The sequence below is a fragment of the Buceros rhinoceros genome, unplaced genomic scaffold, assembly GCF_000710305.1.
Source record: "Buceros rhinoceros silvestris isolate BGI_N320 unplaced genomic scaffold, ASM71030v1 scaffold35653, whole genome shotgun sequence".
NCBI lineage: Eukaryota > Metazoa > Chordata > Aves > Bucerotiformes > Bucerotidae > Buceros > Buceros rhinoceros.
This window is the reverse complement of record NW_010403651.1, coordinates 15,543-27,869: the sequence shown is the minus strand read 5'-3', so window position 1 is coordinate 27,869 and position 12,327 is coordinate 15,543. Positions and strand designations below refer to the sequence as shown.

The following is a 12,327-nucleotide window of genomic DNA, read 5'->3' as shown; positions in this document are numbered from 1 at the left end:
TGCCCCCCGCTCCTGCCGATGTACCTCACCCATTTGATCACATCGTGGTCACTGTAGTTCAGCTTTGGCTCAAAGACTTTCAGGTAGCGCACCTTCAGCCCAGAGGGCGCAAATGGGACCTGTTGAGAGAGAGGTGGCAGAGAGCATTGAGGCAGAGGGGCAAGATGCTCTCCATACACAAATGCCAGAGGACCCCTGGACTGTCATCTAGAAATGGACACTGAGAGCCACTCTTCCCTTCCCTCCTCCCTGCAGGTGTGGTGACAGACTCTAGTGGCTCTAAGGACAATCCTCTTCCATTAGCTCTGCCACCTGACTGGCCTCATGTTGGGAAGAGTCACATGTCAGCCTGGCACAGGGAGCACTCCAACCTGTGCAATTCCCAGAAGAGCAGAAGGGACCGGACCAGGAAAGCTTCTCCAAAGGTCAGCTGCACCCTGGGAGGCAGGCAGGGACTCACCTCAAAGTTCATGGAAATCGGGGGCCGAGCCCACTTCTTCTTGTCATTGGTGGGCAGCAGCTCAATCTCCGCACTGATCTGGGATTCCTTCATTCCAGCCATACGTTTTATCCTGTCAGAGAAAACCCAGAGGTAAGAAGGTGCCTGAGTTTACCTTCCCCTTCACAACATGTGATCAGGGCACCAAAGAGACTCTGCCTCCCCAAGCCTGGCCCCTGCAGCACCCCAGACCCACCACACTCACTTCCAGACAATGGCATTCTCGCTGGCCTTGTACTTCGCCTTCCCCTTCATACAGATGACTTGCACTCCACTGGTGTTCAGGGGCGTTGGGATCCGGACCTGGAAGGCACAGTCTGGTGAGCAGGGCAAGGAGACTGCACTCCTCTGCAGTCTTGGGGGACCCCTTGGCCTTCTCTTGCCCATCTCAGGGCCCAGAAAACCCCAGCTGCCACAAGACATCCTAGGTTAGTTCTCCACTTTCTTGCTTTGAAGTGAAGGTTCAAACACGTTCCCAGAATCCACAGCAGTCGGAGAGGAACAGAGCAGAGCTCTCCAGCAGAGGCTGCAGGAAACATGGCTAGTGTGGAGTCAATGAGCTCAGGAGGGATGCCAGGCTGGCCAGGGAGGTCTGGCTGCACCAGGCTCTGGACAGCCTGGCTCTGCAGCAGGAAGCCTTTCCCAGAAGGGGACTAGGCTGCAAAGCCACCCTCAGCGTGTCCTACACAGCTCATAGCCTGATGGTGTGTCAGGTAGGCAGCAGATCACGCAGACAGAAGAACACAAACTTTTCAGTGGCCAAGACATGAAGCAGATGAAGTCAACAGCTGCTGCAGGGAATGAAGCCTCTGCCAAGGTGGCTGTGCAACTGAAACCAACCTCCACCTCCCTATTCCACAGCACAGCAGCACCACACACTTGTGGGGCACTCAGTTCACTCTTTCAGTCCTGCACAAGCTTGAGGACTCATCTCTGAGGACTCCTCAGCAGAAGGCCAAGTAGAGGCACGATTCCCAGGCACAGCAGACCATAGGTTTTTATTTTCTTACCTCTATCTTCTGGGCCAGCAAGGAAGGTTTGAAATTGGATTTGATCACCACCTTCACTTCCAGCTTGGTCCGACCCACCTCCCGCACCAGTGGGATGACACGGAAGGGAAGGATAATGTCCTTAGTGGTTCGGTATCTGCAGGGATGAAAGCAACAGTAAGCTCCAAGGACAACTCAACACCCTTACAGTCTCAGATTGTACCACCTTCCTGTAGAGAGCTGCTGCATACAGGGAACAGCTTAGAAACACCACCCAGAAGGGGAGCCATCCCAGAAGGAAGGCAGCAGGTAAGACCTGCGTGCTGCCAAAGTGATGGCTTTTTGAGTCTCAAGTTTTATATCTGGTTCCTGCCACAGGCTCCTTTCAAAGACACCAGCTTTAAACACTTAAAAATAAAACCAGATACAGCAAGCTAATGGGTGAGGGAACCCACATCCAACACTATGGTTGTAGCAAAGAAACCACGCAGCTGGGCTTCTACCACATTAGTAACAGAAGGATTTGTGGGACACCCTGCAGATTCCACTCTGGAAAAGGTATTTGTGCCTGCCTGAGAGCACAAACACTACTGTAGCAGCAAGCAGACACCAACACCAGACTGCTCATCCCTACCACAGTACCTCATGAGCTCAAACTCTCCATCTGGTGGAATGAAGCTGATGCTCCTCTCAGAATCAAACTTGCTGAGCCTCACGCACTGGTGGAAGGTGCAGTCGTCGATGGCGATTGACTGTTTGCCGCTAAAAACACAAGACACAGTTAGAAAAGTGCAAGCTGCAGCCCTAGTCTGTTGGTGCAGTCAAAGTCTGCCCAGGCAGAAACTACTCTACAGAGCATGTTGCCATCGCAGGTGTCCAGGAAATGGGGAGGCAGGGAGAGATTTAGGGGACAGCAGCCTCTTGGCTCAGACTTTCCTTGTTTCACCACCACAAAAACCGTATTTCAGGAAGCTTGTTTGAAAGAATTCTTTCCCTCTTCTCCCCAAAGAGGGGAGAGTTTAGAGGAGCTCCCTTCTGTCACAGCCAGCAACAGGCTTGGGTCGGCCTGCCAGCAGCACCTCAGTACTGCAAAGGCAGCTCTGCTGGCCCAAGTCCTCTTGCAGCACAGTTCAAAGGAGAGACAACACTTTCCCATCCACAAAGCTATCCCACTGCCACACAGCCAGGAGGTGCCAGGTTCGGGGTCTTCCTGTTCAGAAACCTCTTCGGATTTCCACACTGCTAGCACGTGGTTTGATTCCGAACTGATTTGCCAAAGACCACAATATTATGCCATGAAAGTTTGTATCTCTCACTTCTAAACATCTAGCACCTGTCCCTTTAGGTGCGCTGCCTGACCTACCAGCGCTGAACTGGTGCTGAGTTCCAGTCTCTGTGAACACCTTCCTTGCTACAGGTTCTGACGTCAGCCAAGAACTCTCAGCTACCAAGAGGGACCAGAAACTGAGCAGGCGGTCGCCACAGAAGCGGCAGCAGTGTAGAAAAGGAGCAGCAGCATAGCACTGTGATATCTAGGCTGCCTCAATGCTGGGAGCAACAGGACAACCAGACAAGCGTGTGGCAACAGCGTCAGCGCTACAGGCAGGTTTGGCTGTCCTGGGAACCACCATTACCTGCACAAACGGGAAGCAGACTGACCCCACGCTGACGGGCTGTTTAGTTAACACAACCGAGGGGTGTGGTTTGCGCTTCCTGAGGGGGAGTTAGTCTTTCCTGATCCGCTGCCCAGAGGACAGCCAATGTTAGACAACTAGCTCCTGTTTCTTTGGAAAATGGCTGGGAGAGCGCTGCTGCCTTCCACTGCTCCAGGGCTCAGGCAGCATTACTGTGGGCTTGCATTTCCACGTACTAGATACCAAAAAGCAACTGGCAGCAGCTGTCCCTTTCAGTCACCTTGTAACGACATGCTTCTGGAGAGTAACATCTCCAAGCTCTTGCCCACTGGCGAGTCACCTAGCAATAGTCCCTGTCCATCTTGCTTCTGTAACTCCAGAAAACAGCGCATCTACAGGCAAAGGCACTTAGAGCACAGCAGCTTTGGAACAGCGTTACTGACTCTCCAGAGGCCTACGCAGGTGACATTTTCACTAGAGTATATCCCCACTGGGCAGCCACCTGAGGCTCATCCATTTTACTAGCTAGGTTCAGATACAGGAAAGATGGCTTAAAGGTGACAGTGAAGTGATAGCTCTTGGCTTGGTTCTGAGAGAAAAGGCAAATAGCAGCTCAGCTCTGTTTACAGGAACCATCATGGAAAGTGTCTGAGATCCAAGTTACATGCACAAGTCACACGAAGCAAGAGACAAAGGGAGAGCAGAGCGCACAGACAGCCGAAGCAGATTATCTACCTTCCCATTTCACTGGGGGTCAGCAAAAAAAGAATAACAAAAACAAACAACCAAGAGAAATACAGTTGAGTTGCAAATGGTTAGTAAGAGAAAAGTGGCAGTCCCTTTGCTTCTATCTCCTCACCCCAAGCAGGAAGATTGGAAAAGGCGTAAGACCCTTTTTCAGCCTCAGAGGGGGTACAGGTGGTACAGCTCGGGGGAGGGTAGCTGGGCACCCCGAAGAGATGAGCCTCCAAACCACCCATATGTCAGCAGCAGGGGCTCGCACCGTGTCAGTCTGTCAGCTGTTCTAGTTTGTGGGAACAGTCCAGGGGGAGCAGGCTGTGGTCAGAGGGGTTCCTTCACTGTTCTCTGGGAGCACTGCTACTGCATCCCACGAGTAAATCTCCGCACTGACTAGAACCACTAGAGACAAATTCTGGGAAAATTCATCTTGGGGAAGTGTTTCCAGCTGTGAGAACTTCTGGCTCGACACCATGTTTGCATCTTAATACTTGAAAAGCTGTATAGAAGCCCTCTGCCTTGAAGCCCTCAGGCTCATGACAACTGACCTGCCCACAAAGAAGTTCAGAGTAATATCTGAAGGGAAGAAAAGATCGGCTTTCTCAGATCAGAAAAGCTATCAAGTGCTACCCTCCCATAAGGGTCCCTGGTGGCAAGTGGCTTTTACCCCAGTGCCTCTTACCTTTTCCCCGTTTCATCTGCAGTCCCTTTGCCCTGTTTTTCAATGACAATCTTGTCATTCATGCCGAACTTGCACTCTGGCATTCCACTCAGATAACTCTTCATCACCACTCTGCCAGAGACATGGGCACTCAAAACCTGACCTGGTGCAGAGAAGAGCGCAGTTCAGAACACTTACGCAAGTCCCCACTCACAAACCTTGAAGGGGAGAAGGATGCCAGCTCAACACCTCCTACTTACCCTGGGGAGACATCAAGAGATTCACGCTCTCCAGCACATCAAGAAAGAGTTCATTACGACGGTATTTGATCCCTTCGCGTCGCCAGCCAATCTGTCCGGTCACCTGGCTGGTGATCTGGGACTGCTCTTCCTTAGTCTGAAGGGAAGAAATGACATTTTAGATTTCTAGAAAAATTCAAAGGTTTCTTAACCTTGCTCTAAATCCAAAAGCAACCACTTGCCATTTATTATACACAACTGCTTGCTACCCTTAGATACAGGTGCTGTCACACTCACCATGACTTGGTCATTCTCTCCTGTGCCTAACTAAAAAAATTGATCATAATGAGAGCAGAAAATTCTTCTATTTTGTTAGCCCAACCATTAGGCTCCATCTAGGTGCAGGGCGGCATGGGCTCCACCAATGACATTCAGATCACATCTCAGACTGTCACATCAATCCATGCTAAGCAGCGAAGCAGCTGACACCCTTATCGAACATGAAACCCTAGGGCCACAAGACAGCCAGCCCCCAAGGACTGCTTCTCCATGACTGCAGTCACCAACACTAACCTAACACACATCTAACAGTGTCCAGGCTCTACGCCTCCTAGAAGTGCTGAGGATTGTGTTGAGAGGCACAGGGAGGTTTCCTACCTGATGCTACAAGTGGGGTCCAGTCACACGCAGAAAGTCAAGAAGTAGATGTATAGCAGCAAGTGTGGTGCACACAGGGTTAACAGGCAAGCAGGTCAATAGCAAGAAAAGGGAGGAAGGGAGAAAGAGGCAGGTTAGGCTTAAGGCTACCTCAGGACAGGAACAAAGCAGGCCAGCTCATCATTAATTAGTAGTTAATTAGTACAAACAAGATGAGGGGCTTTGACCTTTAGCTACCCACCCTGAGGAAACACATCAGTAAAATGGCTTTTCAGACTTAGCCCATTATGTCCCACCCAAACACAAGGCAGAGCAGAGGGAGCGACAGGCCAAGTCCCACTCCTGGTAAGCTTCCTACCAGAGCGGACTCTTCATGTTGCTGTTTGCAAAGGAAGCCCTGGAAGTTCACTTAAAGCAAGTACCAGGCATGCAGGACAGCAGCCACCTGAACTCCAAGTCCCGTATAAAGTTATACCCGTGTTAATTCTGCCTCTTCCACCACTACTGCTGCACAACACAAAGTAGGTTCTGCCGCAGCAGCCTTGTGCTGGGCCCACAGGGTGGCAGTGCACGATCTCAGCTTTAAACCAGCCATGGCTTGGTTTCACACACGCTCTCACCACAAACGTGGCTGCTCCTCGAGTAAAGCCATTATTGTAACATTTAAGAGTTTTATACTCCCTGGGAGTATAAACTGGGAGCACATACACTCCTGAGAGCTGCCTAGGTAAGTGCTTAATGCAGTACAAAGCACCTCCCTTGTCTGACCCTCAAATAAAGCCTCCTTATCTGCCTTGTTTAATGTTTTGTTCAGGCTGAAGAGGAGCAAATAGAACACATAGATATAACACCCAGTTCTCCAGCTTCCAAAGGGACACAGATCATATGCCAATGTTCCCATCTTCTGCAAAAGCATCAGTGCCATGAACTGGTCACAAGGCGACCAGAGAGTGCTGAAGGTAAAAATCACCCAGCAGCATGACTGTTCCCAAAAGGAGGGAATTGAAGGCACCCAGGCCTGAAACTTCTCAGGACCAGGAGCTTCCCCAAGTTGCATTAGTAAGTCAGCTAAAATGGGACAAGAATATCCAACCTGTTGTACTCAGTTGCCAGCATGCTGACTAGCTTAAAAGCAGACAGCTACCAGCAGGTTTCCTGGGCTCCTGCAGCTGGTGGCAGCCCTCTCCTCACTTTCAAAAAGTAACACTAGCGTTTTAGTGGAGAAGTATGTTTAAGGTTTGGCAAAATGCTGTAACCAAATGTTGACCAGCTCATACTCCCAGAGAGCACTTGGCAGGAGGAGAAAATTACAGCATTCATCTAGTTAATGAAGTCTGGACAGATGCAGACAGGATCTGGAGAGATAACTGAGTACACAGAGCACAGCTCCACCTTAAGCTGTAAGAGCAGGTTAAGCCTTTGCTGGAGGAAGATATCTGAGCCAATGCCTGCATATGTTCTGCTACTTCATTGCTAGGGACTAGAAAAGAACCCATGTTGCACACCAGCACCTCTTAAAACCCCTGAGCCACATCACCCCGTTCTCAGAGCCCAGGGGTACTTCCCTTGGCAAGCAATGTGGCAATACTGGAATCCAGCTTAAAAAAAAAAAAGCAAGCAGATCTTGTATTCCAAAGATCACCAGCCCTGGAAGCACCACTGTAGCCAGACAGGTGGGCATTCAGAGTGCAGCAGCTCAGTTCACCTCAATTCCTTCATTAAGAACAAAGTAATAAAGTTGAGTTTGGAAAGTCCACCACAACTGGACAACCAAGGAAAGCACCATCAGGAACTAAGCTGGAAACAAGGAAATATGGATGACAGGCTTCCCAGTCCCAGATTTGGTCCAAGGTATCTGCTAGAAGTTGGCTGTAAGCGAAGGAGTTGGAGGCTAGATGTACCAGAGCAGAGAAGAAAATGTGGCAAGCACTCTTTCGATTGTTGCCCTTGCCACATTGTGCTGGAAAGGATTACTTCTGCTTTTTGAACTGGGCTGCACGAAATTCCCACAGAGAGCAGAATAACTGCTTACTTATGTAAAGCTGAAGTACAAACTCCTCTTTGTAAGAGGACTAAATCCACTGTTGAATGAAGCAAGATGCTGTCACACTGGTTTGCAGACAAACAGTGTTAAGAGTCTATTAGAACAGACAAAGGCAAAAAAAAAAAAAAAAAAAAAAAAAAAAAAAAAAAAAAAAAAAAAAAAAAAAAAAAAAAGAGCTAGGGAAGGAAGTGAGGGTGGTGGTTAGCTTTGAGCTTTCCTAGGAGCAGGAGCTGACTCAGCTATCTGGAGTGCTGACTGCCCAAAATGTCAGCCTGCAGAAGGCCAGAGCAATTCACACTAGGGCTCGGAAAGAGGACTGGAACCGGATGCACCCACATCTGGCCACTGCTACACACAGGCCCTCTTGCAAAACACTGTTTGCTCTTCTAGCAGGAAGTATGTTGCTCAGGGGCAGCCTCTCTCTTACCTTCTTGAGAGATGCAGCTAGTCTTGCTCCTAGTAGATCACAAGTTTAAAAAGGAGTTCTTAGGAAGTCAGTGCTGATGAATGGATTTGACACAAGCCTCCAGAGACTTTGACCTCTGCTTATCCTAAACAAGAACAGTCACCAGGCACCCTCGTTTAGCACTTTGCTTCTGTTTGTACCTTGGGGCTGAAGCTTCACCAAGATCTCTGCTGCAGACAGCTTTAGTAGACACTGACTCCCAGCTTTTTTCCTGGCTCACCTGCTACACAGCGGAGAGGACTGAGTGTTAAGCGAAGTCCTCATTACGAGTTGCATATCTGTGTTCGATGGACAAGGTGAGCAATATTCCTTGGGGACATGACAAACTGTGACTGTAGCAGCCCTTCGGTTTCAGATGCTGACCATGAACTGCCCAAGATGGGAAGCCTAGCTTTAAGGGCGTAGCCCAGAGCAGTATTAGAACTAGTTTAAAAACCACATTCCCCAAAACAGTCCAATTTAAGTGCATTTTTCCACGGTGCCCTTTATCTTCTAGCTCCACATAAACTTTGTTGCAAGGGTTAATACTGTACCAAATGCACAGCAGAGATTCTCATCTCTAACCTGAGAAATCTCACACTGTTCTGATGCTGATCTGCAAAGACATTACAGGCAGCAACAGAGTAATACCAGCTTCCTGACTGACAGTGAGAGCCACAAGGCTGAAGAATACTTCATTACGAGGCAGGCATGAAAGCCTGACAGCTCCAAGCAGTGAAGGCTGGTGGAAAACAGACCTGCTCAGTGAGAACCACACACAGAAGAGCTATTTCTGGCTCAGCAGGTAGATTTGTTTATCCTCTGTCAGAAGCTGACACAGAGCAGAGCCTGGAGCCAGCAATCATTTACATGCAAGGAACTGGCATTATCCAAGCTCAGGGCCTGTCCTCCCGCATCCTACCACGCGGGAGGGAACATGAGGTCACACAAGCGCAGAGACACTTACAAAGAAATACCACCAAGCTACATCCCTGCCATGGTGTTCTCAATGTACTTAGGCATCTCCACTCGGCACAGGTCCAATAGTTAGTTGGTAATCAGAGTGTCCTTTCTTGAACAGGCTTACAGAAAATTAACCAGCAGAGAGAGTAGTCTTGTACCCCAAATTCCTCTGGTTACCTGACTCTTGATGCCTTGCTGAGTGATGAAGGTCTTCAGGGCCCCTGTTTCAGAGTTCTGAGGATAGCCAAAGTCCAGGATTTCTACAGAAGGGTAAAAGAAGGTTAGTTCAGAGCTGCAAGGTATAAACATGCTAACCATTCCTGTAAGGAGAGACAATTAGTGCACAGACACTGCTTAATCATTAAATTTCTGGATAAGTTGCTGGAGCTTATCAACTAGTCCAGCCACGTGCACAGAGCACACTGAGGAGTTTTTCCAAAAACATCCCAGGGACAGAAAAGAGGGATAGAATAATCTATCTTCACAGCATTTTCTTTAAGTTTTGATTGTCTCGTGAAGATGCAACAAAAATTAAAACCTAAAACAAAATAACAGCAGAGTAGTGGAAGAGTCAGCGTGGTAGAGAAACAGACGTTGACTAAAGCCAGCCAGTGCACTTCACACCTAATGTAAGTAACCAAATGCTCACGTAACACAAACCAGGAACAGCTCAAGGGTAATCTCCGCAGGCAGGCTGGCACCACGAGCAGCTGAAGGGACACTGTATGATTCAGTGGTGAAATACAGAGCTGTGTTGCTGGGGGAGGTAGGGCTGGGACAGCACAAATTAGGTTTTATTGATTTCCTTCTGTCTCAGAACTGCCTCCAAGAGGCAACTCCAGACTGGCAACCAACTGCAGCCTGGGGTGACAGTGACCATACAGTGCTAGGGCCACCTGGGCACTAGCTGGTCTTAGTGTTAGTGATAACCCTCAGTTTAATGATAGCCCCTACACAGGATCCACTCTGAAGCTGGGGTCCAGTACCAGCTGCCTCATTTATACAAGTGCACAGCCCCCATGACCCACCCAAGGCTATTGACTTGTGCTGTTACCCACACTTCCACCACCAGTGGCATTAGAAACAAGTAATTTTGAACTGTCATATATTAAAAATATACATGTTAGAAGTATTATTACTACAAACTAAGGTAAGGGTTTTAGAATGACCAAGTGCAATATCACATAGCAGATGAGGGAAACATCTCACCATCCAGTAGCTCATAGATCAGCACAAAGTTGTTCTTTATGTTCTCCTCACTGATCTTCCCGAAGTAGGCCGTCATCACGTCACACATCTTGTAAAGGAACTCGAATACCATGGCGGCGTTGACATTCTGCTTGGTGACAGCTGCCAGCCAGATGTTGGAACGCTTGACATGGAAGAAACTCGTGCGGGCGATGTTGGTGACAGGCGAGCGAACCTGCTGCCGTGCATGGATGACATTGACACGGAAGGCGTCGACGGCATTCCGCCTACAAGGTCATCACCAAAGGTAAGTTAGCACAGTGTATGTGAAAACAAGCTGGCTGCACAGTTCTGCTTATGTGATTACAGTCAGGCACTGAACTATATACACCAAGCTCACTTAGGAAGGGTGCCTGGGGGTAGCTCTAAGAGTGACATGTGAAGGCTCTGAGCAGACTTAGACATTAAATTCTGCACAAACCAAAGGAGAGACAGAGCACCTCTGGTCTCTATGGAGCTTTGGACTACAGTGTAACTGTAGCCAGAAGGAGAAGCTAACCTCCATCTGGAGTCAAGATAGCAAAGGAACCTTCCCTTCAATTAATTTTGCTAGCACTCCTGATTGATTGCCATAGCTGGAAATGAACACAGTAGCAGCTTACAGCTCAAGAAGAGCTCAGTTTTGACCAAACACCTAGGTACTGTCTACTCTGCATGCCCAGGCCTTCACACTCTTGCCCCAAAGCAAGCTATAGTCTCCCAAGGTATTTGTTGATGGCAGTTCCTCCCAGACATACCACTGAGGAAAAAACCAGCAAAAACTACCCCGGTCACTTGACAGACATCAGTGCCCAGATACACCAAAAAAGGGAGCTTCAGTTCTCAGATTCACCTCACCTCCACACCCCAGGCACCACGGAGGGCAGGCTCAAAGCAGCAAGCAGGATTAGGAACATTTCTGGCTTTCCAGATACATCCGCCCTCTCAAGTCTGCCAGGCTTCAGAACAAGTCTCTTGCACATGGACTTAGGGTCCCCACAGTGCAGCATGCTGGTGAAACTGCATTACATGCACTGGATGGTCCAGTACCATTTACAGAGAAGAGGTTCTGCACAGCACTGAAAGGTGCTGTGCAAACTTCCTCTGCTGCCATCTTTAATCCAAACTGTCTGTACACTGGTGACAGGGAGGAAATCCCTCCTGGGTAAACAAGGATGTCTGAGTGGCACTCTGCATGCCAACTTTTCCAGACTGGAGTTTCCTTATCCTGTAGCTACAAGTCACAATAAACTCCTCAAATTAAGTTAAAGTCCGCCAATCCTAAGAACAAAGGAAGTCTGAATGCTTTATACAACAGGACCAAGACTTAAAGCAGCAGCCTACGCACCAAGCCAAGACTCATCTAGTTGTGGTTTATTACTCATACTCTCAGACACAGTGTCGAACGGGGGTCTTCCGACTGCAGCATCAAGGCCATGGAACTGATTATGCAGACCCATGTTTGAGAGCAGACAGTAACAATATCCTCGCAAGCAAGGATACAGGCACACAAATGCTCGTAAGCACTGAGGGTTGTCAGCAATCCAGCAGACAGTCCCAAGTTTAAAACCAAAGGGTACTCAAGAGAACATATGCTAACACAGCAGGTTTTTGCTGCTTGAAGGTCTGGGTACATAAGTAGAAGCTTCATCAGTAAACACAGTCCCCCATGAGCAAAATTCTGGCCTTCAAATACTTCTCAGATTGCTCTAGAAAGTTTACAAGTTTGAGTTAAATAAATATTTCATTTCTACGTCCTTAGTTTTTCCATAACAAAATAATTTAATCTACTATAAAATGACAGTATCTAAAAGCCCCACTCCTGCCCTCCAGTAAGCCTTGCAAGGGAAGTTCAGCTTGTTCTGGAGCATCAGCCCTCCCAGCCACAAGTTCTAAACCACTAGAACTAGTACCAGAACCAGCAACTAGACTGGTGTGTACTAGAGAAGCCTCAGGAGACTGAAGCTTTTCTAGCACACCAGTTGCCCACTGTGCAGTGCCAGTCATGGCCTACCACGCGTCTCTTACCTATTGCTACAGCAGCCAATGAGATGGGATGGACAGAAATGGCGCCAGCGGAGAAAGGAGGAGTGACAGCAACAAGAGAAAGGGTTAGAAACACACACACAAGGCACAATGAATCCAAAGAGATAAGGAGAGACCAAACAGCACCCCCTCCCCCTGTTCCTCGGCACAGAAGGCCAAGGTAGCATTGGATGGACAGTAACAAG

General features: G+C 48.6%; 1 protein-coding gene across 1 annotated transcript in view; it reads right to left on the bottom strand.

Moving 5' to 3' along the window:
* Positions 1-3: 3 nt before the first annotated feature.
* The window catches only part of AP2M1 (adaptor-related protein complex 2, mu 1 subunit), a gene marked incomplete at its 3' end in the record, with an annotated part of 16,102 nt that continues 3,778 nt past the window's right edge, over positions 4-12,327 (bottom strand). The window contains exons 2-13 of the mRNA XM_010133093.1: positions 12,125-12,130; positions 10,079-10,344; positions 9,047-9,129; positions 5,418-5,423; positions 4,782-4,917; positions 4,543-4,684; positions 3,858-3,869; positions 2,131-2,250; positions 1,510-1,645; positions 705-802; positions 461-572; positions 4-119 (exon numbers count right to left, since the gene is read on the bottom strand). Coding sequence (XP_010131395.1) covers positions 4-119; positions 461-572; positions 705-802; positions 1,510-1,645; positions 2,131-2,250; positions 3,858-3,869; positions 4,543-4,684; positions 4,782-4,917; positions 5,418-5,423; positions 9,047-9,129; positions 10,079-10,344; positions 12,125-12,130 — 1,233 coding nt within the window. The remainder of the gene's footprint in view (positions 120-460; positions 573-704; positions 803-1,509; positions 1,646-2,130; positions 2,251-3,857; positions 3,870-4,542; positions 4,685-4,781; positions 4,918-5,417; positions 5,424-9,046; positions 9,130-10,078; positions 10,345-12,124; positions 12,131-12,327) is intronic.